The sequence below is a fragment of the Lagopus muta genome, chromosome 8, assembly GCF_023343835.1.
Source record: "Lagopus muta isolate bLagMut1 chromosome 8, bLagMut1 primary, whole genome shotgun sequence".
In the NCBI taxonomy this organism is placed as follows: Eukaryota; Metazoa; Chordata; class Aves; order Galliformes; family Phasianidae; genus Lagopus; species Lagopus muta.
In genome coordinates this window covers 33,614,945-33,640,918 of record NC_064440.1, presented here as the reverse complement: position 1 = coordinate 33,640,918, position 25,974 = coordinate 33,614,945, and the positions used below count along the sequence as shown (strand labels likewise).

Sequence of the window (25,974 nt, the reverse complement as noted above, 5' to 3'; positions counted from 1 at the left end):
GTCATCCACAATGAGTGCTACAGCAGTGGCCTCAGCAAACATGCCTCACTTTGGCCATGAGGTCACTTTGATAAAAGCATGTTACTGTGTGCATTGCTACCTAGACAAAAAGTCTTCAACTTGGAAATTATTTATCATGCTATATCTGGTTTCATAAACAAGCTTGCTTCCCTGCTTTTATCTGTATGCCTCTGCATGCTCTGTTCACGTACAAACAACCTCTTGCCTCTTTTATGTACTTTCTGTACTACCTGCATGCAGAAATGCTGTCTTAGCACAGTCATATTTAGGAAGGTGGAAAGCAGATGCATGCATCTATAGCCAAACAGTTTTATTTACTGGCAGTTATTTAAATAGGAAATAGGGAAATTGTTGTGGAAATGCTGTCATGGCCTGAAGCAGTGATTGAGCACCTGGTGGGAAGACAGGGTCAGCCCAGGGGAGCTCAGGTGCATGCAGTGCATCTCAGTGATGAGAAGGGATGGAGACGGGATCCACTCTTTCCCAGACCTTATTTAAAGGCTGGCAATGGAAGTAATGGAATTGTGCTGGAGATCCCTGTGTGTCTGAGGCCTTCTGATGGTAAGTAGTTTCTTTCCTTTGTTTCTTTGTCCAGGGTTGTTGTGTTTGGGCAAACCCTCACTTAGTAGCTTAAGACCTTGTTACTCTGCTGTGGTTGCTCCACTTTCTATTGCATTACAGAAGTGTAAGTCAGAAATGTGTTACATCCAAAGCGGCTCTCCTACCATCTGCCTTGTTCTGGTGCTTGGCATCTTCCTTCAGGATGCTTTTTGCCATATGCTGGACCTCAGTTTCTCTAGGTGCCTTATAGTCAAAGAGTGTGAGTTTTGCAAGTATTTGTATATATCCCTACACTCAATGTTATGAGACTACACATCACAGCATTGAGAACTCATAAAAGTGATTGCTCAAGCAGGCTTCGAATACCTTGTCTCAAATATAATACAAGGATGGGGATGGAATGCTTAATACAGCTTGTTTTTCAGTGGTTAGCACTGTATTTTTGTGCTGCTGTTTATCTACCTTTTTGCTTTAAGAGCTTGCAAGAACTGTAGGGTGAAGTCTTTTTGGGGTATGCCAGGAGAAAAAGAGCTGCTAAACTCTTTAATCCCGATCAAAAGCTGCCTCATGCTGTCCAGGCCATTTGCCACTAGTTACCAAACCTGTGAGCTGACTTGGGCAGCTTAGCTGATGAATGGACTAGCTGGGAGTAACTGGAGAGATTCGAGAGCTCTCATTTAGTGTTGCTTTTTCAACCCTTGCACTGGCACAGGCTGCCTGCAGAAGCTGTTGCTGCCCCATCCATGGCAGTATGCAGGGCCAGGCTGGATGGGGCCCTGGGCAGTCCAATCTGGTGGGTAGCAACCAGCCCACAGCAGGGGCTGGAACTGAATGGGTTTGAAGGTCTCTTTCAAGCTGTGCTGTGAGTCTGTGAATCCTGAGCACCTTTTCTTTCCCTGTACTCTCATTTAAATCACCTCCCTGGGGCTGGCATACTGTTTATTGGCTGTCTGTAAATCCATCATCTCAGTCACATAAAGATGCAGAGATGATGCTAAGATTCAGAGACACCAGAGAGCTTCACGTGCACAATGGGTTTTAAAGGTTATGTCTCTATTTCAAGCACCAACATTAGTTGTTGGATTTTCCCAAAGCTTTGCTATTACTTTCTAATGCTTTTTCTGCAAAAGAAACAATTTCCTTGTAATAGAACAAATTTTGCAGATTTCAGCCTGAGTTATTCTCATGACACCCTGGATTATGAATGAGACCCAAAGGTGCATAAACCAAACAACAATTTATTTTCTCAATGTTCCCATTCCTTTCCTCGCAGTAGTTTGTTCCTATCCAAGCGTAGAAAGAATAATAATAATAAAAAAAGTAAGAAATGGTTTCTTCTGTTGGCAAATTGTTGTGTATTCTATTGTCTGGAACTCCCATGCGGTGAGACAATGAATCCCGGAGCGTAAGACCCCGTGTGAGTGAGTGAGGAAGCAGCCTGTGATGTGTAAGCAAAGGGGCAAAGCAGCGTTTCACGGAGGTGAGTTGTCTATTGCAGGGCTGCTGCACGGCTGTGCAGGGAGCGGGTTCCCACTAGGGTGCGCTAGGGCAGTTAAAATGGGGATGGTGTCCTTCTGGAATGAGGATGGAAGCAGTGAAGATGCCTGTAAGAGCAAAGGTGCCATTTCTGAAGGTAGAGGATGTGATTAGTTGCCCTGTCTTTTGGCTACAGCTTTTCACCTGTGAAGCCAGCACTCAGTGTAGCTGCCTGAGTGCTCTGAGGTTTGGGCTGGAAGAGGCCTTATGGAAGACCCAAGCCCATGCAGTGACAGCAGGGAGAAGATGTGTTCACAAGCCTTTTATTTAACTTGTTTCTTCTGCTAGTCCCCTTTTAGCTTATTGCTTTGAATAACAGAGGAGGGGGAAATCTGTAGAGCCTTGTGCATGGCAGCAAGGATAGGAGTCCATCTCAAGGACTCATTCGTGCCTCTTGTTGTCCTTCGTGCCTTTCAGAGCTGCCCTTAGGATATTTACCCAGCGTCACAGAAGAGTTTTCTGCCTCAGCCCATATTTGAACTCGGGTCTCTCAGATACCAGCCCTTCTCTGCTAAGCTAGATTGCTCCACGTTTACTTAATGAGCCTGCTGGAGTGTAATTCCTTTCATGGTCTACAACCCAATACATAAAGATGACAGTGAATGAATGTTGGTTTAGGATTCAGTCGGCATGCTAATTCCCTGTGGTTCCTGAGATCCTTGGGATTTGCTCAGACAAGATGTGGGAGATGGTGAAATGCTCCCTGGGTGAGGTGAGAGCCTGGAGGCAGAGGTGACAGTTCTGTCCACCAGGCATCATCTGTTGTAGAGTGAGGGGGATCTGCAGCAAAAAGCAAAACAGGTAGTCACAGAGGAGTTCTCAGTACACAATACAAATAGTGTCAGGGCTGATAATGAAGTGTCAGGAAGCATATGGAAATCAGTGAAGCTTGGCTTGAGAGCTTGCAACAGATTAAGAAGAAACAAATGTATTTTATATAGTAATTCAGCCCCAGTCATCTTTGGTTCACCAAGTCCCTGAAATACTTATCTGTGGAAGAGAGAGACTGAAGACAGTGAGGAAAAAGCTGGGTGGAAGACTAGCTTAGACTAGTCAGTGTTGAAGGGCTTAGGCACTGGTCAACAAACCCCATCGTTCAGCTCCACCAGAACATCCTGCTCATCTTTCTGTCAAATGCCAAGGAATGGCTTACAAGCAAAGGCCAACTCTGTGAACCTGCATTCATTTGCAGCTCACCGTGGGACCCAGGAAACCCTGTCAGATTATAACAGGGTCATGGGAGACCTGACAGCAAATGCAGACAGAGCTGCAATTTGCAGCATGCTTGAGAAAATGGCAGCTGGCCAAAGGCAGCAGGAGGCACCCCTGGAAAGGCAGCCATAGGAGGCTGCTGATATGTGTTACACTTGTGGCTAACTGTGATCTGGACCCCAGAGAGCTGGGATATGAAGTAAGAGGGAGTCTTGCCAAAATGTCTTGTGATGTCACAAGAGGAATGTGGCTAAACAGGATGGAAAAAGGCAGTTGTACATGGGACATGTCCAGCATCATATAGCAGTCAGTGCCACAGCTGGTGAGACCTTAGAGCTGTACCTAATTGGCAGGTGTTTTTATTGTAATAGATGTTCTTTTTTTTTTTTCCTGCTGATTTCACACATAATTAAAAGCAGGAGAATGGACAGAAAATGGAGCTTTTTTCATAAACCACTTTTATTTTTTTAACCTCCCAGGAAACTGGACCAATGCATTTTGGCTTGAGAAACATGGATAACATCTTACTGAAGGGGGGAAAAAAAGAAAAAAATGAATGTTGTTGCTTTTCTTTAGTGCTCAAAACTCAGTGGCTTTTGATTCCTCAGGAGTGTCTTGTGCTTTCTGAAATGCTTCTATCCTGTATGCCCTGCATTCATAATCAGCTGTGGCTCTGTCTTTTGCTTCTGACCTTCCTTGCTCTGAGTCTCCAGTCACAACAGGACAAATTCTGGCTTTTCAGAACTGTCTCTCTGAAGTGCTACAGCAAGGAATGACCAGAGGAGGAAGTTTATTTCTCCACAAAACATCACTGTCTTTGTTCACCTAAATCAAAGCCAAGCTGTTCATTGAAAAAACAAACAAACAAAAACAAACAATCCCCAAGCGTTTCAAAGTGATCAAGAGGCCTTAAAATTAACATTTCATTGGTTGTAGAATGAAGAACAGAATTTTCCAGATAATATTTTTGAGGGGAAAATAGGATTTAGTCATGCAGGTAATTACTCTGGAACTGTGGAGCTGTGATGTTCACGGTCCCTAGCAGTGTGCAAGCTGTGTCCTGCCTTGCTTGTTGATTTCTGCAGCTCAGGTGCACAGAAGAATCCTGCATCCGACCCCTCCAGGGAGAGAACAGGTTTAGTGTTGGCTCTGCAGAAGTGCTTGTCTCCTCTACATTCTGTGCAGTTCACATGTTGTAACTGTGACTGTGCCCATGTCTGCTTTGTGCCTCTTTCTCTGCAGTCACTGTGGCCATCAGTTATGCTTTGGCTGGGAGGAGAGTTGGCCCGGGGAAGCATTTATAATGTTTTTTTTTAAAGGTTATTTGTTGTCGTCTTTTTCAAAGTGAATTCATCTTTGCTGTTTTATAGGACAGGCACTCAAAATTCCAGTGGCAAGCAGGAGCAAGAGTGAATATCCAGCTCTCAGGAAGCAGCCATTATCACCAAGTTTTATTGTGACATGGATCAGTTGGCAGGAAGTGTATCTGTCAGCCCTCAATCACATTTGGAGGGCAGAACAGTCATTTGGCAGAGCTCAGGTTAGTCATCACCTGGTTCCCACTGCGCTGTGGCTCTGGGCAGTGGGAGGGAACCATTGGCTTTATTGCTAGTTGGGAGATGTAGGTCTCTAGGATCCACCACTGCACCATAGGAGCAGGCAGTCACATGGTGCCAGAGAGACAAGGCTCTTTTCCTGTGTGAAATTAATAGGTGCATGGGAATAAAGCATTTGGCCCTGTGTGAGCTCAGTGGTAAAAACAGCCTGGGATGCTGGCTAAGGCAGCAAGACCAGAGGGAAGGAACAGTTAGACTGACATAATGGGGATTCCTGCAAAACACTCCTATGGACTTCTGACTGTATTCTTCAGTTTACCTAACTAATGTTTTCTTCAGCACCGCTTTTAATTAATGATAATATCATTAATCACATAATTATGGGCTCATCCCATCCTTATGAGACTTGGGTAACTAATAAGGACTGGTAACGCTTCAGTTTATTCTGCTGTGTTTCGCTGACTAAATTAAAGCAGTTGAGAAGAAGCAAGCATGCTGGGAGCAGAATCTCCAAAACATAACATTTTGCTGACAATATGCAACATCTAGCTATTTCTGGAGAGCTGAAGAATAGGGTTATTTTATTTACACTTGTTTTTATGTACATTGCTTTCCACTGTCAGAACCTGGAGGATCTGTTTGGATCCGGTCACGTCCTTTTAACTCACTTTGTGCCCACAAGCACACACCAATGTTAGGACAAACACAGTGGGCAAGGATGATTTCTTGGAGTCAGAGGCTGTTTTATCACAATAGGTCAGGTAAATGTCCTTTAAATAGAACACAGGGAGTTCTTCCTGAAGAGATTAACTCCTGCAAGGGGCTGAAATCTTGCTGTTGGACTGCTTCAAATCCTGTTGATGCCACAACACATAGCAGTGACCACGTTACATTAAGAATACGTGTGACTGACTGAATCATGTGAAATGGCTTCTACGTTTAGTGGATTTGTGTTTGAGGCTTGGATCTAATGCTAAAGGTTGGAGAAAGGCATGATGTGGAAAATTAATTGGCCTTTCTGTTCACTTCTGACATTTCTCTGCCAAAATCCACCTTCACTGTTTTAATTGCTCCTAATTTCAAAGGTTATCAGCATCATTCCCTCTGGAAAGAGGGCAGATCTTTTCTTTAGAGACACTTTAGGCCAAGGAGATCCTTTTCTAAGCATCTTGGCTGTGGAGAAGACCCTGCACAGTGAACTTTGTGGGGTTCTTTGTTCCTGAAGGAGCAAGGATAAAAGATGGCTGTAGGAAGTCCAGCATTTGAAGTCCAATCTCCAGCTCTGTCACAGATCCTCACTGACAATGGGAGCAGGTTGTACTCCAGAACAACAGAAATAACCTGTGGCTATAGCAGAGAGTAGATTTAGCCTTTCCAGTTTAATCCATAAAGAAGTTTCCACATTACTCACAAATACACCTTGCTTTCTGGAATCACTTTTGTTGCATGTCACAAAGCTCTTGATCTGTGTTCTGAGCACTAGATCAATTCCCTCCAGTCCTTTCCCATCTTTGGATTTTGCCTTTTCAATGCTGTCAGTATTTACGGTCTCCTCTTCCCAAAACCTCATTGTTAGCTGGTTTGCAGCCAGCTTTCACTGATTGCAGATCTTGCAATAATTACTGCTTTGGGTATTTTTTTGAGGATACGATGAGACTGTTGGTGTTGTTTTGTTGGGTTTTTTTCTTCCAGAAAATGAAGCTTTAGTTTTTGTTACTGAAGAAAACCGAAAGTTGCCTGAAGGATGAAAACTGGAAGGCAAACATCTAGAATATATGGAGTGCTTTTATAAACTCATCAGTTTTCAAGCTAGTTTCAGTCTAACTGGAAGGTTTTGAGCGCTTGGTTTAAGCAGTACAGCATAAAAAATATCAATTTCAGGCACATCTTGCATCCACAACCCTTTCATCATTGGCCCCGTGGAAGCACTTCTGTTTCTCCTGTGAGTCTCCATGTAATATTATCCTGGCTAGTTTAATATCCCAGTTTGTGCTGTGTCATGTGCTGCACCGGTTTTGTGTTCATCTTGCTATTTTATTTTTCTTCCACATTGGAGCTGAAATATTGCAGCCCTGTGATCTTGCTCCACTGTTCTCCCCTGATTTTTCAGTTGTGCTTAGATCAGCATTTACTCATCTCTGCCGCCCTTGTCTTTTCCCCTTGTTCTCTTCTCTATAACATGATCAAATCTTGTTTGCACAGGATTTTTATGGACTTTTGCATTCACTAGCTATGGGCCAACCTGTCTGTTGAAATTCCCCCTCCCTCCCCACCCCCCCATCAATCGTGCACTTTGACATCTCCTGCTAACTGCCATCCCTTAGCATCTATTTCTATCACTGCCCTCCATTTTCCAGGAAGAACTGATTAGGCAATAAATTCTGGGCTATCCATCATCATATGCCTGTAAGATGCTTGTCAGCCTATGAGGCACAGATCACTCTTAATTGATTGAAGTGAGCCACGGCTAAAATCGCTGAAGGCCTGACTTCCATTGACGTCTCCCTGTGATCCTGTCTGATGTGACAGAAGTAAGGCAGAGCCATTGTAAGTGCGATGTGGTGCAGTGCAGCATGGCTGATGGAAGACCTGCAGAATTCAGGTCGTGTCAGTCAGCTTTTGTTTGATTTCAGGTTTTATTTCCATTTATTTACAGTATTAGCCATTATGTGTAGAGTGTTTGCTAAACAATGAAGAATAATGGCCCTGTCCCACGTAGCTGACAGCAAAAGGGCTGACAAAGGGAAGGAATGCAATAAAAGTGGTAACTTATGTCTGAATCATGCTTCCCAGCCAGCTGTGCTGATTAAAAAAAAAAACTGGTTTTATGGGGAGGCTGGGAAGCAGCAACAATAAGTACCTTTGTGAGGGAGAAAAATATGAAGTATTTGGACCAGTGATTTGATTAAAGATGACTTGTTGCTGACAGCACAGGGAAGGGGGTCCTGGAGGGGCATTTAGATTCATTGGACACAGACCTGTGTAGGGGGAGATAATCCTAATGGAGATGCTTGTATTTGAGAAAATACTGAGACAGCAGCAGCAGGACTTTGGGCACAGAACAATCTGATGAGCAGGCAAATGGCAGATGCTGAATGTGAGATGTGAACTGCTAAGGTAGGGGTTATGGGCCAGGGACAGTTGATGAAGCAGGGGAAGAAGTGGTTGGAGGTATTTTTCTGGCCAATAACCAAGTAGTCCCATATTCATGTGATGCAGAGGATTCAGAGGAAGGTCCCAAAGGTGTTCCAGGACCATGCACATGTGGCACTAAGGGACGTGGTCATTTGACATGGTAGGGGTGGATTGATGATTGAACAAGATGGTCTTAGTGGCCTTTTCCAGCCTTGATTCCGTGATTCATCCACTCAGTGTGACTTTGAGCTTGGCTTTGTTCCACTAAGATGCAATGACAGAGTCCTACTAATTCCATGGAATCCTTAGAAATCAAAACTTGCTGTGGCGATCAGCAAATTCAATAAAAGCATCAATTTCCCCAGCTAGACAATTGAAGAGCATAAATGAGGGGTAGCTGATTTCTGTCTCTGAGTTAATGTCACAAATTATCATTGATTTAAGTGAGAGGAAACTATACTCCAAAGAAAAGGATCTTCCCTACTAAAACATCCTCCACCCTATGTGTGTTGGTCTCCAGTACGTTTGGGTAATGAAACTGCTTTTTCTACCCTACGAAGACAGGCTGAGGGAGCTGGGCTTGTTCAGCCTGGAGAAAAGAAGGCTGTGGGGTGACCTCATTGCAGCCTGCAGTACCTAAAGGGAGCCTACAAACAGGAGGGAATCAACTCTTTGAAAGGGCAGATAACTGCAGGACAAGGGGAAATGGTTCGAAGTTGAGGGAGGGAAGATTCAGGTTGGATATCAGGGGGAAGTTCTTGACAGAGAGAGTGGTGAGGTGCTGGAACACAGAGGTTGTGGCTGCCCCGTCCCTGGAGGTGTTCAAGGCCAGGATGGATGGGGCCCTGGGCAGCCTGGGCTGGTATTAAATGGGAAGATTGGTGGTGCTGCATGTGGTGGTGGTGGGGGGGTTGGAGATTCATGATCCTTGAAGTCCCTTCCAACCTGGGCCATTCTTTGATTAACAGACAACTGGTTCACCACTGGCTGTTTGTCAATAGCCACAATCCCATTTTGCCAAGAGCCCAGAGCATATCTTAGTGTGCCAGTACCTAATTTGCAGACTGGCTGGTGTGTATAGGTTGGCTGTGGAGGCGGGTGCCGTGGGTGTGCTCCAATGATGGAACAGAGGCAGAGTTGCATCTGTGCTCCTTGCTAGGGATGGTAACCTTTATGCAAAGGCAGGGCAGGCTGTGACATTTAAACAGCTACAGTTGCTTGCGTCAGTACAACCAGTGGCAGGGCACTGACCTGGGGAACGTCTCATTTTTGCATTGATCCATTGGCTTTGACGTAGAGGAGGCTCACCTCAATAACAGATGTGACATCCTGACACACTGTGACCTGCCAGAGGTGCCAGCTCCTCTCATCACCTTGCAATAGTGATTCACTGCTTTTGTGCTTGATGAGTTCTATTTTGTGGGGTTTTTTTGGTTGTTTTTTGTTTTTTTTTTTTCCTGATAGCCCCCATCTGCAATAGAAATGTTCTGAGAGGTATCAGCAGACACAATGTTCTTTCTGCTGTTCATCACAGGGACAGGACTTTGCAACAGGGGTGATATGTGTTGGGGAGATGAACCGTTTTCAGGCAGCTGAGCTTTAGCAGAACAGGATGCTCAGTTCCAAGGGGAGAGGGATGTTTTCATCAGTCCCATGGATGAAAGCAAAGTTGCTTTATGATGTAGTCTGATAGAAAGTGGCTGTTAGGAAAAAAAGATGTCTTTAAAAGTCAGGTGTGGATTTGCATTCTGAACTGACAGTTGCACAAGCTGGTAAATCATGCATAATGAATACGTTATTAGCTTAATTTTGTCTGTTTGGGGTGGCTGTGAACAGCCCATTAGAAAATAGCAGTTTTCTCCAAGGATGCCAAATAGTTGGTTATTATATCTGCAAATAACACTGAACCTGTAACTTGTTTGAGAGCAGCTTATTGTGCTATTCAGAGGTCAAAATCGGAGCACTGGCTGGATAGATAGCTGCTTAGTATGCTTTTCTCCCTTGAACATGGCAGTGTAACTTCTAGAATCAAGTTTCTTGTGTGCAAAGGGCAGAGGGATGACCACAGGCTCAGTTTCACTACCCCAAACCAGCCCAAAACTGTGATACATCTGCATTATGGGGTCTTTCTGATGCCAGTGTCTGTAGACTTTACATTTTTCAGCCTCTTACCTATTCTTTTCAATCATTAGGGCTACATAGAGATCTTTAGTTTTAACAGAAGATGATATTCCCAATTATGCCCCAGGAATGTGAGAGGGAAAATCAAATACCTGAGAGCACCAAACCACAAATGTTCCTTTGTAATAAAGCACAGGATTAGCACCCAGTAAACTGTCAGAGCTCCTGCTGGAAGTGCAGCAAAATGTGAAGCAGCAAAAAGACTTGTTTAAAAATTCAGATTGGTATTTATGGGCTTAGAACTTTTTCCCCAGAAGGAAGATAGCTGCAGTCTTGTAAGTGCAGGTAGCTGTCACAGAAGCTTTCTGTTTCATGGCTAGAAGTACCAGAGGCAACAGTGGTATTTTCAAGACAGCTTTGATGCAGGATGTTCAAAAGCATGATTTCTATTCTACTCCAAAACGTGGCCCCCCAGAACCTCCCTTGACCTCTTCCAGGTATGAAACAGTTCTGTGTAGGCTTTAATGCTCTTCTTAAGATTTTCCCCTGTTCTCCCCACGTGCTTCTTGCCAAAGAGGTGGCTGAAATGGTACCAGCAGCGCTTTGTACTGCAGATGGATTCTGATTATTCATAAGATGGTCAGTGAGAATGGGGCTATTTCATGTCTTGTCAAAGCAGCGCAAGTAGGATGCTGCTTTTATGAGACTTGCTGCTGCCTTCTCTCAGTCATCTCTTTCATGTGCCTGAGCAGGACAGAGGTGACACTCTGCTTCATAAAGAGCCACAGCAGTGTGTGAGGCAACTCAGGAAGCAGTTTACAAACAGCAAAGAGAAAGATCAGAGAATGGCAATATTTTAAGCTGAATTTCTACTACTTTCCAAGTGAGGATTCCAGCATGAGTACATTAAATTCTCATATTACTCAACAGTCAGGGCTATTTAGCAATAAAGACCTCTGGCACTGAAAGAGACTCAAAACAAATCTTTCCAGCCAGCAATAAAATGCAAGGAGTGTCATGTTGAAGATCACTGGGTCGCGTAGCTTGTTAAGGCAAGAGGCTGGAGGCTTATTTGTGCAATTGCTGCAAGTGATCTTGTCTTATGACACACTCACTGCAATAGATAACTGCCTTGGAGTTTAAAAAAAAATTAAATACAGTCCCATGAATACAGTTCTGTAGCCACAGTAAATTAAATTGTGCACATACACACAGGGAGAGCATTAGGGCTTTTTGAAACTCGATCCAGGCTGCATTTGGAATTGGTTTTATAGCTCTTGATTGTTCTCTCTGGAAAAAAAAATCACTGCAAGCGATGCTTGTTGTGTGGCCTGGAAAATGAGGAAAAAAGGCTCAAAGCCAATGTGTGCAGCAGCATCTTGTCTGAGAGTCCCCAGCTTCCAGTCCAGGGCAAAGGAAGAAAGCAGCCTGGGCTTTCCACCTTTTCTTGTGTAAAATGAAGGTGCCTGACTGCACAGCTTTCCAGAGGCTTGAATAATGAAGTAGCTCTAACTAAAGATTATATTAAAGTTTGATGTCTGCAGTCCTTTGCACTGCATCCACAGCATGCAAAGCCCCTGCTTGCCACCAAGGGGAGGCCCAGTCCTGCAAACACAAAAAAAAAAAAAGGCCAGCTGAGTACCAAGTGCAGCCGAAGGCCCTGGAGTTCCTAATTTTCTACAGGGCCTTTTCTGAGGTGGTCAGAGCATCTTAGCCATTTGCACCAGTTCTTATGCTGAAAGTGACATTGGAATGCAGGACTGAGTGAGTGTCAGTAAATTCTACTTGTACAGAAACGCAACATTTTACATTAACAGAGCCCCAGGGCTCTGTTATGACCCAGCCTGGCTCAAAATGATGTGTTCTTTGTCAACCTTTGTGCCCAAAGCAATATCAAAATAGTAATCAAGCACAGAATTGCTTACAATTGCTTACAGTATTTTATTCCATGGCTAGCTTTTTTTCTAACATTTTTTTTGTGGAAATGTAGGAGAAAATGCACTGATTCTGGCTGGGGGAAAGGCATGTCAGCAGGACATGTAAGCCAGTGTCAAGATAACACAGAGTCCTTGATGTTGCTGCTCTTCTGCTGGGAGGAGAACTGTCTCCTATGGGAGATGGTTGATCTGTTGGTTGATGGCCTCTGCTATTACATGTTATTTGTGCACTCTAGGTTTCTTCATACATGTTAAACAGCCTGTGCTGGTGAGAACATCAATGCCTTGCCATGTCATCTGGCTGTCGCTGGATATTATCTACACATTTGTGCTCTAGTTTAACTTCTAGGAAGAAGTTATATCCCAGATAAATACTACAATCCCATTTTCCCCTCAGAAGTCTTTACTGCCCTCTCTGAACTATTAGCTCAACACAAACTGTACTCTTTTGGCCATTTGAAGTGAAATACACATAGATGTGTATGTGGTAGCCCACCCTGGAAGTTCTTTTGGGAAAGAAGACATCAGTTGGCTCCTTCAAGAGGGTTACACAGATGGGTGCCTACAGAGTGGCTCTTCTGTGGTATTTTTCCTCAAGCAGACATCTGGTCCTACTTCTGTCTTCTTGAAGGCAATGAATGTTGTTTCCAGTGCATCATCCAATGTTTTGTTATTAAATAATTAGAGAGTGGTTTTTATAAGCATTCTGACTGCAGAGTTGTTGTTGTTGTTATTATTATTATTACTATTACTGCCTGCTGGCAATGGAGAGGAAGACAGTGATCCTCCCTTGATGTCTGTTGAAACAATGCGAAGAAAATGGGCAGACCTTTGGATTCTAAATAACACTCCTATCCATAAATAATGCTCCTGAATCCATAAATTCAGGGCTCTTTATAGTGAGACTGTGTCTTCCTGCCAGAAGGCATTCATCTTTACATACAGGCACAGTGTCTGCCCTGTGCTCCTCCCTCAGCACTGGTCCGGCTGTGTATTTCTCACAGAACATCTTTTTTGTGGTTATAACAGCACCCAAAAGGACACACATCTGCTGGGTTTTCTGATCAGTTTGAAAATTTTCCACCCATAAATTTTATCTGTGTGATGAGGAGTAAAAAGCAAGAAGTAACAAGCAGTCATTTATTTGGGATTTCCAAATGTCCAGACTGGAGGTGACTGGAATTCTGGCCCAGTTTTGTAACTTGGTAGCTGCAGAACTCAGCACATCCCTTGGGGATGTCTTGGACTAGGAACAAAGAAACCCAGAATAGGGTCATCAAAAAGCCTTGCTAATAGCCGGGGGCCTTTTGCTGTGCCTTTGGTGCAACTGTATTTGTTCATACCTAAGAAAGCTTCCATGTGACAACAGAGTCACGATATCTATTCTTGTCCTTAACTTTGTTCCATTTCTGTTTGAAAAATAGGGCTGTAGCATATGGATGGATGAATGTAGCAGCGCCAGCTATCTGAGGCATAACCTATCATGGGATCTTGCCCATTTGGTCACCCAGGGATGGGTATGCTATAGCTCAGGAGCTCCATGTGTAACAAGGGCAACTCCCAAGATAAGGTCATGGCGCAACCCCCAATGAGGGCGTGCTGGTGGCAGGCTCCTGCCTAATTGCAATATCTAGGCCTCCAATTGAGGCCCAGGTACGTGACAGCACATCCTATGGCAACTCCCAGGGAGCCTCTGTGTTTCCCAGCACATGTGGTACACACCTGGCTGCCCAACATGTGTGCTGTACGTAGAGAAATGTGAGCCAAAAGCTCAGCACGTGCCTTAAGTTCTTCTCATGTGCATGGTGCTGCTTTCAGCTTGGGGAATCAGACCAGAATTCTTTGTGAAGGACTTGACTGTTTGCTCTTAAGATGGTTGCTGGGTGCTAGTCATTAGGGAAAGGAGGGCTGCAAGCTCTCTCCCACGCTGGCTGTGAAGCCTCAGGAAGAGCCACATTCCTTCTCCCCTTCAATGAAGACTGCCCACTTCCATCATATGAGTCAGAGGATCAACCTCACTTTGACAGGGCATCTGTTATGTATAAGTAACCTGGAGAGGGAAAGAGGGCATCTAGCCTTTGCTTTGCTAAAGCTTAAGGAGTTGTCAAAACCACAGGCTGAAGGGAAGCAAGCGCTACCCCACTTCTGTCCGTACTCCTCCATCACTGCGGTACATGTGTGAGATTATTTCAACACATATTTTTCTTCCACAGCAAGCAAGTTCCCAGCTATAGGAGGCTGACAGGCCTTGTGTAACTTGTCGTTACTCATCAGCACTCCCAGTTCTCATTTGGATCTCAGGGTGTGGTCCTAATTAGCTGATTTTGTAACAACACCCCAGTGACTTGGTGAGGGATAGACATCCTAGAAACCCATTAAATAGGGGTACAGTGACTGCTTGTCCTTGGAATACTCTTTTGGATTGCTGTTTGCTTCTAGAAATTGAACCTTTGGGATTTTTTGTCCATCCAACACAAATAGCTTCTAAATCTGTTGAATAAATTCACCTAGGTTATGCTGGTGGATAAATTGTATAGAAATGATCAGCCCTGTAGAGATTTCATAAAAACATGCAACCTGGTAGAAGAGTAAGAATAGTTTAAAGGTCTTTACCGATAATCTTGTGCTTGTTTAGGAAACAGAAATGGAAATCTTTCCACATGGAAAGAAGCATGCATGAATATCCGAAATATGAGAAAAAGCATTGCTCACAACTCAGTTGCTAAATTTGAGCAAATTAGACTGAGTATGTGTTTTGTTATCTCCTGATAAACTTAGCTTGTGTTTTTCTGTTGCTGCTTTGAAGTTCTCCTACCTAAATGGGAAGATATCACTAAGCTGATTGCTGGTCTCCTGTGGTCTTCAGCAGACATCAACCGAATCTCTAGGCTTCTACCAGAAAGACATGAGCTTGGGCAAGGACTGCATAGTAATTGAGATCAGGTACAGTCAGACATGTATAACCAAGACTGTACTGTTTGGAACAAAACAAGGCTTTGCTTTGGTTGTTTTTATATTGTGGAGCAATGTTTAGACTTGTTGGTTGCCTTTCGAATAGTTCAATAAAATCAAGTGCAGGTTCAGCTTTTGCTTTATCTCTGTTTTGGTGTGAACTGATCATCTTTGTTTTTTCAGTTGTGTCCTTTGATTTGGAATAACAAGCTTTTCTAACCTCAGTCAAACCCATTAAATGCTTTGTGAAGGTTGTCTGTTTCTATGTAAGCATGCTTGCTAGTTGCTTCCACCTAGATGGTGGATAAGCCAGACAGTACCAGTAATCTCTGCTCTGTTGATACTGGCATCACTTTCTGTGTTTCATTATCTATCAGGAAATACACTCTGAGTGTTATCTCTTTCCAGTGTTTTAAGACAACTGGCTGTGAAACTAGTCCAGCATTTCTTATGGAAGAAAGAAAAAGCCTTTTCATAATTCACATGATTGAGGGTTTAGCTTCCCATCATGTGCAGATGACCACAGTTAATTTTTAACTTCATACAATTTGCATCTTTCAGAAAATGACTGTTTTCATTGCATACAGAACAGCATGGCCGTGGTACAGCTGTTGTCATAAGCAGATCTTGCTGCCCCTATTTCCTTAACCTTCCAGTCTGTCTCTAGATATTTTGATTTGGAAGCTTTTTTCTTTCTTCTTTTTTTCTTTTGCATCTTTGACGCTTTCATTTGAGCAGCTCACTTGTCCCCAGCCTCGGAAATACCCCCTGTTCTTTGCAAAGTCAAATCCATTTTTCATAGTGACCTCGCTTTGACCTTGCTATCTGTCTTTCCTTAAGTTCTGTGGGCTCTAATTAGTCCATCTGTCAGCTGTCCAGGTTCACGTGACAGGACACGAGCATCGCCACACAGATTGGAAGCTGGCTGAGTGCTTGAAAATGATAAATGGGAAACGTCAGAGGATTTGGATGCTGGTAGCTGTCTAATGTCTTATTGCAAGCCTTGGCATTAGATCTGATCTGAACATTGTTAATAGTCAGGAAGAAAGGTTAAAGGACATACTAGTGAAACTGGCAGTGATACCATCTGCTTGCTCTTACAAAGCAAGGCTCTTGAGCAAAGTTTGCCATGTGTTGTTATCAGTTAATGCCCACTTTGAAGCCTTGAGATCCTGTGGGTTTGTGTAGATTGAAAGTTAGACCCTGACTCGAAGATTTTGACAAAGGGACTTAAGCAAGCAGATGCTACACATACCTGTCTGAGCACAGTGGTGGCCAAACTGGTGGGCTTGAGTATGGAATCTGAAGATCAGTTAATTGCCAGGCCTATTTGATGAGCAACAGGGTGAAATAGGAGGGATTCATGGTCTGCTGGCTAGCTTTTACTACACCAGGGAGACACGAATGAGCTTATTGCAGCTGTCAAGATCTATAGGCACACTGCCTTTCCCTATCTGTTTCTTGTAGCCACAACTTTTTTGTAGCTAACCTTAAATCCTGATTCAGCATGGTGCATGAATGGTACTGCGGGGTTTTGTAGCTGGTTGGAAAGCGGGTAGCCTGGCAGGGTAGACACATGTAGGAGCCTCACAAATAAAGGGCTCAGCTGCTGGGTGTGGTAAGATGTGATTCATGGAACTGCAGCTTTGCTAGGACCTGATGTAAATGAAAGTGTCCTTGGGATCCAATGGATAGCGCAAAAAACTGGCTAGTGACACTGTATTCCCATCTGAACAGAGGCTTTAAAGCCAAAAGGTGCATTTCCTTGAGTTTGTTCCCACTGAACTTGTTAGGAGAGGGGTAAACAAAGCAATCAGGAGCTCTTCTGAAATGTTTGGAAGAGGATTATCAGTGTTAGGTGCCACTTGAACAAGAACATACATTTTGCTCATACATTTTCATTTTGGTGCTCAACTGCTCTGATTTCAGAATATCCCAAAACTCAGACTTCATTTGAGGTGTCGTTCCTGAAAACAGGACTGCTCAGTAGAAATATGTAGCTGATATCCAAGGACTGTGAGCCAAAAATCAGCAACGCAGTTCTCTGTGAAGGCTGTCCTCTCTGACCCCTTGTATTTCCAAGCTCAAACACGTTGAAAATGAGAAGGAAAAAAAAGTCAGTGAAGAATTCTTGAGATGTCTTTGCTGGTGGCAAAGTAATAGAGCAGTAGTGTGGTAATGCCATGTCACCTGCAGTTCCCATTAAATATTGCTGCCTGTAGGCATTCTGAGGGTCCTGTTTCTTTTCAGAAGTACTCAGTGATAATCCTTCTAAAATCTCTGCCATTTTCAGGTGCTTGACATTAGGTATTCAGGAAATAAGGAGGAACCTACATGGCTCCTGCCATGCCTTTGGAAGGAATTTGTAGTGGCCAAGAGAGCAGGTGCAGTCATGCACAGGGAATGCTGTGGGCTGCTTGACAAGAGCCTTTTTTATAGTTTTTGCAAGTGGCATACCAGTTAGCATAAGACTCTTATGCCTTTCCACCGTCATCTAGCACTGCCCACAGTGTTGCCTAATGCTGTCAAGGCCTCAGGCAACTGCTGTCTTGTGTGAAGAAGCCAGTGTTTTAAGTTAGCTGTAGACTTTCACTTTTGCATTTGGTTGTGCAGACAAATGTGATGTTCTTTGATTTTTTTGTTTCCTACTCATTCAGGTTTCAGAGTGTTCAGAAGCATGGACTTCATAAAGATTTATTTTTTGCTACAGGTCTACTCTATGAAGCAGAGCTACCCAGCTGAAAATCTGTAGTACCCATTGCGTGAAGACTCTTCTTCCCCTTTTCTGCTTCTATAACCATTCTGGTAGAAAGAGTGGCACCATCTTGTAGCACCTTGCTAGTGGATGCCATCTTAGCAAAGCATGCTAGCAGGCCACATAACTTGCATCCATCTTTGAGCAGCTGGGTCTGCTCAGCACTGGTCCGCTAGTGCCCTGTGAGTTGCAGGTAAGAGTAGGGGGCTGCAGGCTGCTCTTGCAGTGCTCCTTGGCCTGGCTTGATTTGTTGACAAGAGATCTGTGTGGACAGCTGAAGTTTTTGCATCCCTGTGATTCCTTTGCAGATAGAATCCAACATTTGGTCAATATTAGGTTACACAAACCATGAGGAATGCCCCGCCGCTGCAGTTCGGTAACTAAAGACACTGCAGAGTGTGCAAGAGGAAAGTACCAGAGTCCTGCCTCTTTGAGTCATAGCATTGCCCCACTGCTCCCCTTACAGATCTTCTTTAGTTCATGCTGCTTTGCATGTGTTTTGTGGCATGGCAGTTCATCTGGTTATGCTTCTTCTCTCACTGCTGGAGCGATCACTCCTCCAGGCCCCTGAGGGTACCTAAGCACTGTTCACCCATATGTCTATGGAAGACTCTGTGGTTTAGTTGTAGCATGCACAGACATTGCAAGATTAGTGTTTTGCTCTTATTTGTTTGTTTGTTTTCCTCACAGCCAACAGTTTTGTGTTTTTTTTTTTTTCCTTTTTCCAGCACTGGCTTCAATGGAGTAAATATTCTGCCCTGGCAGATTTGCTCCAACTACTCCTGTGTTAGACGGTCTTGGAGATCATCAGTCTGACTCCATTCTCTCCTCTTCCCAATTCTGTCCTGCATCACTTCCCTAAGCTTTTGTTTCTCGATAGAGCTAACTTGGCACACCTGGGAAGTATCATTGCATCCATTTTCACTGAAGTAAAGCCTCCTCTACTTGAAAGAACGTCTCAAGGAAAGGACTCAGCGTTTGTGAGTTCTTGGTGCAAAGCAAGAAACTTTTTGCCCCACACTCTGTGCCCCTTCTGTCATCATGGTGGGCCATAGCCACATGTGAGGTAATGAGCAATGCCTCTAAAGACTTGCCTTGGATGCAGTCAGAGCTGCCCTGAGGATTTCTACAGTTGCCTGTTCACAGAAGCAGGTTCTGTTTTTCTTCCCCCTGCTCTGAACCAGCAATTTGCCCCTCTGCCCGGAAGAGATGAACTGCAGTTCTTTAACAGGAGAAATAACATACATGAAAGTTTCTTGGTTAAAGAAAGAATTTAGCTTGTCTCTCCTCTTCCCTCTCTGCCTGTGTGCACCTTAGCACTGTCACTGGGACACTGGTCAGTCTGTCAGGGATGGCCATGTAGTTGCACAGCCTCCTGTGCCACCTGCAGGAGTTGGTAAGCAAAGGAATTAGAAAGCAAGAAGGTATAAGGGATTAATGAAGTTCTCATCTTGCATTTTTGAGCTGGAACTGTATGGTGTTTGGGGAGATGAGTACAGGCACTCTGAGAGCCAATTGACATTGAGTTATTCTGGTTTTACAGTGGTGAACTCAAACAAATTACCCTTTGGGTTCTTCCCAAGGGGAATGTTTGCTGTCTCGGTTCACAAAGGAACTAAGGATGTGCATTTGCTTGGGAATATTATTATCCAAATCACAGTGTTCTTTTGAAACAGTTTTTTGACTGAATACCAAAAAGAAGCAATCAAATGCTTGCCTCAAAAGACCTTGGCAAAGCAGTGAATGGTGAAATCATAAATTTCTTTTCTCCTGCTCCCTTAGAGCAAAATTATCTATTTCTGGATGTTTTTTTCTGGCCTTGGAAAGGAAGTGAATCAAGTTTGCAAATGGAGTTTGGATCAAATGAAATGAAATCTGCTGTGCCTTTTACATGTAGCTAAACTAGGGCAGTGTCCTGAGGAGCAGTGTTTGTTCTTCAGCCACAGACCTCTTTCTCCTAAGGAAGTTTGGTAGAAGAAACGTGTGTAGTGTAGAACTGAGAGTTTACATGTGCAGGTTTCCTCTCATCTGTATCAGAATTTCACCAGGGAAGACTTTTAAGTTCATTGAACAGCATTCTTAGCTACCCTTAGATCAAAGTTCCTCTGCTCCAAGATCGTTCTGGCTGGCAGGGTTGCCTCTTCCATGTTTACCCCTGGGTGAAGTTTGGCAAGGATTCATTCAAGATGCTCTTCATTTTTGAGGCATGATGTTGGTTTGTGGCTAGAACAAATGGCGTGTAGGAGAATCTATTTTGATCTTTTATATGAAATATGCTGAGAACAGCAAAGTCTTCTTCCACAGCTTGCCTAGATACTGAAGGACATGGGCAGCATGCTGCTTGGTTGGGGTTTTGTTCCACGTTAGGGCTTGATTATTATGTCCCCAGGCTGGATGTTGGCTGTTGAAATGTAACCTTTCAGGGTTTAGATAGCGTTGCTGTGTTTGCTCAAATGTACTTTCATTTATTGTTCAGTTCTAGCTAGTCAGGGAGGGTAAGGTCTGGGTGTATCATGCCTTAAGCAGCTGGAGGCTGACCATTACATGGTGGGCAAGACTTGCATCCATTGCAGGGTCCCACATTCCCCAAGTAGCGTAGTAAGCTCAACAGCACTGGGGTATAGAAAATGGGTTTGTCCTCTGTTAGCCCATGTGACACTGCTCAGAATGGGAACGAAAACCATGACAGTAGATCAGTGTAATTAGAGCTCTTGTAATTGGAGCCTGATGAGTCTCCTTGCCCTGCTTGCCAGTGCAAGAGTTTTCATAAGTGAGCAGGGATCCTTTCAGCACTGGAGAAGAGAAGCTGTTTCATCTGGCTCTGAAGAGAGTCAGTGGCTTAAAGAAGTTGGGAAAGCTCAGTTTTCTTCCCGTCTGGGAAGCTGGCAGATGTGAGGAAACAGGCATCGAGCACGCCTTTGGTCTCACAGGAAGTTTATGGAGGTGGATAAATTCCTCAGTAATTTGAGGAGGATCACTGTGCTCGTTTGATGAATCTTAATATCTGGTCTGAAATATGTCATTCTTCTTGGAAAAATGTTTGTGCCCTAAAGAAGTCAAACCTAAACTAAATTTAGAAGTGACCTCTAAATTTAACCACAAAACTGATGGATGCAGATATTTTCATCACTGTCAGAGTACTCCAAGCCATTTTTGGTCAAAACTTCAGTATTTTCCTATATTTTTTCAGTGTTAGCAGATGGGGTGATTGAGTGTACCTGGTCTTCTCCTGGGTGGGATAAGAAGCACTGCTGGATGATCAGAGCTCATCAGATAAGTTCGTATCAGATTTGTTACAGTCCATGGTGCTCTGAGCAGTCCTCTCTGCTGCCAGAGCTCCCTCTGTACCTGCACTTTACTCTCTCCTTTCATCTCCAGTTTTTAGTAAAATCTCACCACTAGCTGCTGGAAAAAAAGATCAGCAATCAATTGAATAATAACAGTGCTTAAGCCTCACATCTGTGCTGTACTCTTTGTGGGTGCGGGGTCTGATTCTGCTGTCTAGACTTAATATGTTACATTGCATTCAGTCAGGATGCCAGGACTGATCTCTCTGGAAGGAAATGGAAGCTGTAGGAAGCTGGCTAATTAGATTTTCATTTATACATGTTTCTCTTGTTTCAGCTTCTGTGTTGTTTGTTGTTTTTTAATTTCCCTGGGTGGGTAGGCGTGAGATACTCACAAGTATTAAGAAATAATTCCAGTTCAGCGATGCCGGGAAGGTGCAAGCTGTAGCTGAGGGTACTTTCTTCTTCCCAGCACTTGCTTGTGAACTCAGGGAAGCTGGAGAGGCCTGGCAAGCAGCCCACACTCCTTACTGCTGCTGACACCTCTCCAGCAGAAGCAGTGTGTGGGTAGGCAGGTAATTTCATCACAGGGAGGAGGAGGCATGCATCACCTTTTGTTTAAGCAGAAGCATCTTTTTGGAATGCTATCCATTTTATCGGTTAGGGCTTGAAGAAAGAGCAGCCAGGAGAGGCTGGATATTATAATTAATGCAAGTGGAGGCAGGCTGCTGCGTCTGCCTGCCTGCCTGGAGAAGAATAACCTGTTGAATTTGCTAGGCATTGTTGCTGTGAGGACAAAAGCTACGGTTACAGGGAGCACAGCAGCAACAAGTGGATGAGGTAGCTGCTTCAGAGCTATGCTGTGGGGAAGAGGCAGGGGCTTGGATTTCGGACACTGGATACCCATTTGGGTTAGAGCCTCCACTTTTGCCTCCTAAGCCTGGGGAGGAGGAATACGCGGCCCACACGGTTTTGATTGGGTCAGCCGAGGATGGCCGCGCTCTTCCAGCACTTGAGGATCCTGCTGTGGAAGAACTGGCTGAGTGTCAAGAGGCAGCCGGTGAGTGTGAAAGCAAAGCCGTAGAGGAGCGGGAGCTGGAAGCCATGGAAATGCTCCTAGGGATGGAACACCTTCCCTATGAGGACAGGCTGATAGCATGGATAAGTTCTGGGGGAGAGCTGATAGCAATCTTTCAGCATCTAAAACGGAGGTTGTAAGAAAGGGCACAGACTTTTTAGCAGGGTCTGTTATGATAGGGCATGGGGAAATGGTTTCAAACTCAAGGAGGGGAAATTTAGATTGGATGTAAGGAAGAAGTCGTTTGCAATAAGGGTGGTGAGGCACTGGAACGGGTTGCCCAAGGAGGTGGTGGATGCCCCTTCCTTGGTGATTTTTCAAGATCAGGCTGGATGGGGCTCTGAGCACCTGATGGAGCTGTAGGTGTCCCTGTTCATTGCAGGGGAGTCGGACCTTTGAGGATCCCTTCCAACTCAATTGATTCTATGGAATGAGAAGCAAAAAGAATTCTACACCAGAGGAAAGTCATGGTGTTAAAGTATAAATATTCTGGAAGCTGTCAATAGAGACAGAGAGGGAAGGAAAGGAATGACATGGAAGAGAAGATGGTCGTTTAAGCCCAAGTGGTTGGATCTTGCATTGAGGGCTCAGGAGTCCAGAATGAATACCAGGGATGCCTCTGTTCCCTTGAGCCAGTGGTCTATGCATACTAAACCATACACAGACTCATGGGCAGACCTGAATTAAGGATGCTTAAATCGAGTGTGAACAGGCCCTGCTCCCTGCTTGAGGGCACTGGGGGTATCCTCTGTAGCCTTTTGTAACAGTTGGCCAAAGGAAAAGGACTCTTGAGAGGTACGGGTAGGGCAGATTTCCACTGCAGTCCAGTACATGGCAAATCAAACATACCAGATGGTCTGTCTTTCCAAAAGAAAGCACTGCCAATGGTGTCCAGAGATCAATGTGAATTGCAGCATCATAGAGGCAAGCGGTCCTTTGGGTGGCACAGCGTGTCCAGGCGAAGCCTATTCTGGTAGTTTTGTTGCAAGCTGGTTTCAATACAACTGCACTGGAGTTCATGGACAAGTGTTGCAACCCATCCCCTTGCTAGTAATCCAGATGTGATGACTTTTAAACTTTCTAGTTGAATGGAAAGCATTGGCTGGTGCAGAAAAAGCTGACAAGAAAAATGGCCATGGAGAGTGTGATTTAATGATGGAGTGAAAGACCTTATATCACTGCATGCTGCTGCAAGGTCCACTGTGTGCCTGCCCTGTCCTGCCTCTCAGGTCGGGAGCCTGGTTGGGAGAGTCTTTAATCTGAGTCCTTGTGATCTTCCCCAGGAGCTGCAGACACGCTGTGTTCCTCTGAGCTAAGTCTGGGCCTGCTGCAAAGGATACTGGAGGCTTTTTGTGAGATGCAGAAAAATACCAACAAATTACCTCCAGTTTCTCAAGAGCAATTTTAACAAGGTTGTTAGAACCTGGAGGCTTGGGTCTCTTTCAGCTCCTGCACCTGGAGTAAATGCTAACCTAAACCTTGCATATACAGCTGACTGTACAGACTCTCTTGCTGCTCTTGGTTTCTTGTAGAGATGAAACATCTGTAGAATGGAAATGTCAATTAAAGTATGGCAATGTTAGGGCAGACGTTCCATCCAACTCTCCTTCCTTTCCCTCTCTTGCTCTCAATTAGGAATCTTGCTCAGACTGGAGGGAGTGTGAGGCCATAAACCCACAATTCTGCTCCCAAATGCATCCTGTTTTCCCTATCCTTTCAGCTTCCTCCTTTTTTATTTTCACCTGTGTAATCTGTCTCCACCAGTGGACCAAGCTTTCAGGAAGTTTGTTGTGTTGGTTTTTTTTATCCCTGTGCTCATTTTGCAGGGGAAGCACTCTGAGCTTCTCTGTTTCTGATAACCCATGAATGCATTCCTGCTGTTGCAGTGATGTTCACTGCCCTCCCCAGGGCTGATTGGCATGTCACAGAGCACTCTGACACAAGCCAGCTCCCATCCCTCTGCAGACTGAAGTGCTTTCCCATTGCTCTGTTTATCAGCCTCTCCAGGGCTAGCAAATAACATTCGATCCTGCATTTTGCTTTATGCTTTATTTCCTCTGTGCACTTTCTTCAGAGCCCCTGAGAGATTGCCTCTGCTTGTGCAGCGTGGGGAGAGCTACAGCTTCTTGGCCATCAATTTGATGAAATCAGCTGAAGCTCTTCATCCATACCCAGGGAGAGCCTCAACACAGGTTACTCCTGCTGAGAAAGAAATGGCCATGAGTTGAGGGGGCAATCTTCTGGGAGCAAAGTTTGGCCTGCCTGCCAGAGGGAGCTGGAGAAATCAGTGCCTCTTGCACTTGTTTATTGTTTTCCATCTGTCACTTCTGTGCAGTATGCTTACTTAAAAAAAAAAGGCAGAAGGCAGAAAAAAACCACACGCCTGCATCCAAATGTAAAAAGATCTGAGATTTTTAATCTGCTTTTAGCAGTGAAACAGTCCAGTAACCAAAGGATTATGCAACCTGTGGCACAGTGCTTAATCTCACAAGCCAAATTGACTTTGATTATGGCAAACATGTTCTACCTGCACAGGTTTGGCCAGGCTGGTTGTCTTGTTTTCATCAAGTAGGAAAGCCTGGGACAGTGAGAACACTGTTGTGTGGCAGCTGATGTATCCAGCTGCTGTTAAATCCCATTAAGTCAAAGGACAGAGATTCTAAAGGAAGAGCTGTCTGGGAAGTGGGGAATGTTAGCACTGTATTAGCTCCAAACAGGGAGGTGCAAAGATTTCCTTCAGTGTAGGCAATCAGCATTCATTTATTCCCCCAAAATAGGAAGGCTATCTTGCCATTCCTTTAGGCAGCCTCTGACTAAGATCAATTTCAGTGCTGTTACCCCATAATTTTATTTTAGCCTACATGGTACTAAACTAGGAGGATACCTTAATAATACCATGTGCATATGAATTAGTCCAAGTTAAAAACTGTGTTTGTGGTCTGATTATAAGGCAAATGTGATACAAAGTATTATATAAAAAGATGTTAGTTTCAGGGATGGATCTTGTTGTATAGAGTACATATAAAGAAAATAGAGTAGTGTCTGTAAAAGCTAAAAGCTGCTTTCTGAATGCTGAAATTTGAGGAAGACTTCCTCTAAAAGGATGTTTTAGGAGGTGGTTTGACATTTGTCAGTTCCCTGTTTTGGGGCACGAATCCTGTTCCCACTTCTGTGGCTGAATGTCATGTCATCAAGGGGTGGTATGGAAGGACTTGCTGCAAAACAAGCATCTTCAAGCTCATCACTCTCCAGGACTTGTCTGTCTGTTTGTTTTTTTACCTTCTAAGAAGTGTTACAGGAAATGAAGACATTATGATGGGCTTGGAATTACCTTTGGAAAAATGCTGTGGGGTAATATGTGCTGATCTGAAAGAAACAGCAACGCAGCGATGCAAAATGGGATGATTTTGAAGAAAGACATCTTTGGAGTTTCAGAAATTGATATGAAGATAGCACAGCAATTTCACAGCACAGGGCACTCGGAGCTGTACAGGTGGATGGGAAACTCAAATCCACTAACCACAGTACCAAGCTAGCCAGCTAGTGCAGAAGCAGTTAATTATTTGAAGAATTGCATTTTCCTAGCTTACGAAACACCAAGGTTTTAATACTGACTTTGGGCCTTGTACTTACATTGACTTACTACACTGGATGGTTAGCAGATTCTATTTTCTTCCTTCCCATCCATTGAAATGGGCTACCCTTGTGTCAAAGGCAAGAGATCTATAAATGTTGTTTTTTGTCCAACATGCCACGCTGGTTTTGCATCATTTCTCTCTTATCTCAGCTCATCTGCATAAATTGCTACAATTTGGCAGTGGGA

The 25,974-nt window shown here is 44.1% G+C and overlaps 1 protein-coding gene across 3 annotated transcripts in view; it reads left to right on the top strand.

Moving 5' to 3' along the window:
• The first annotated feature begins 558 nt into the window (after positions 1-558).
• The window catches only part of ABCA12 (ATP binding cassette subfamily A member 12), a 101,315-nt gene continuing 75,899 nt past the window's right edge, over positions 559-25,974 (top strand). For all 3 annotated transcript variants that reach the window (XR_007378441.1, XM_048952429.1, XM_048952427.1), the window contains exon 1: positions 559-582. Coding sequence is in view for 2 of the 3 variants with exons in the window: in XM_048952429.1 (XP_048808386.1) it covers positions 580-582 (3 nt within the window). In the remaining variant the exon portion in view is untranslated. The remainder of the gene's footprint in view (positions 583-25,974) is intronic.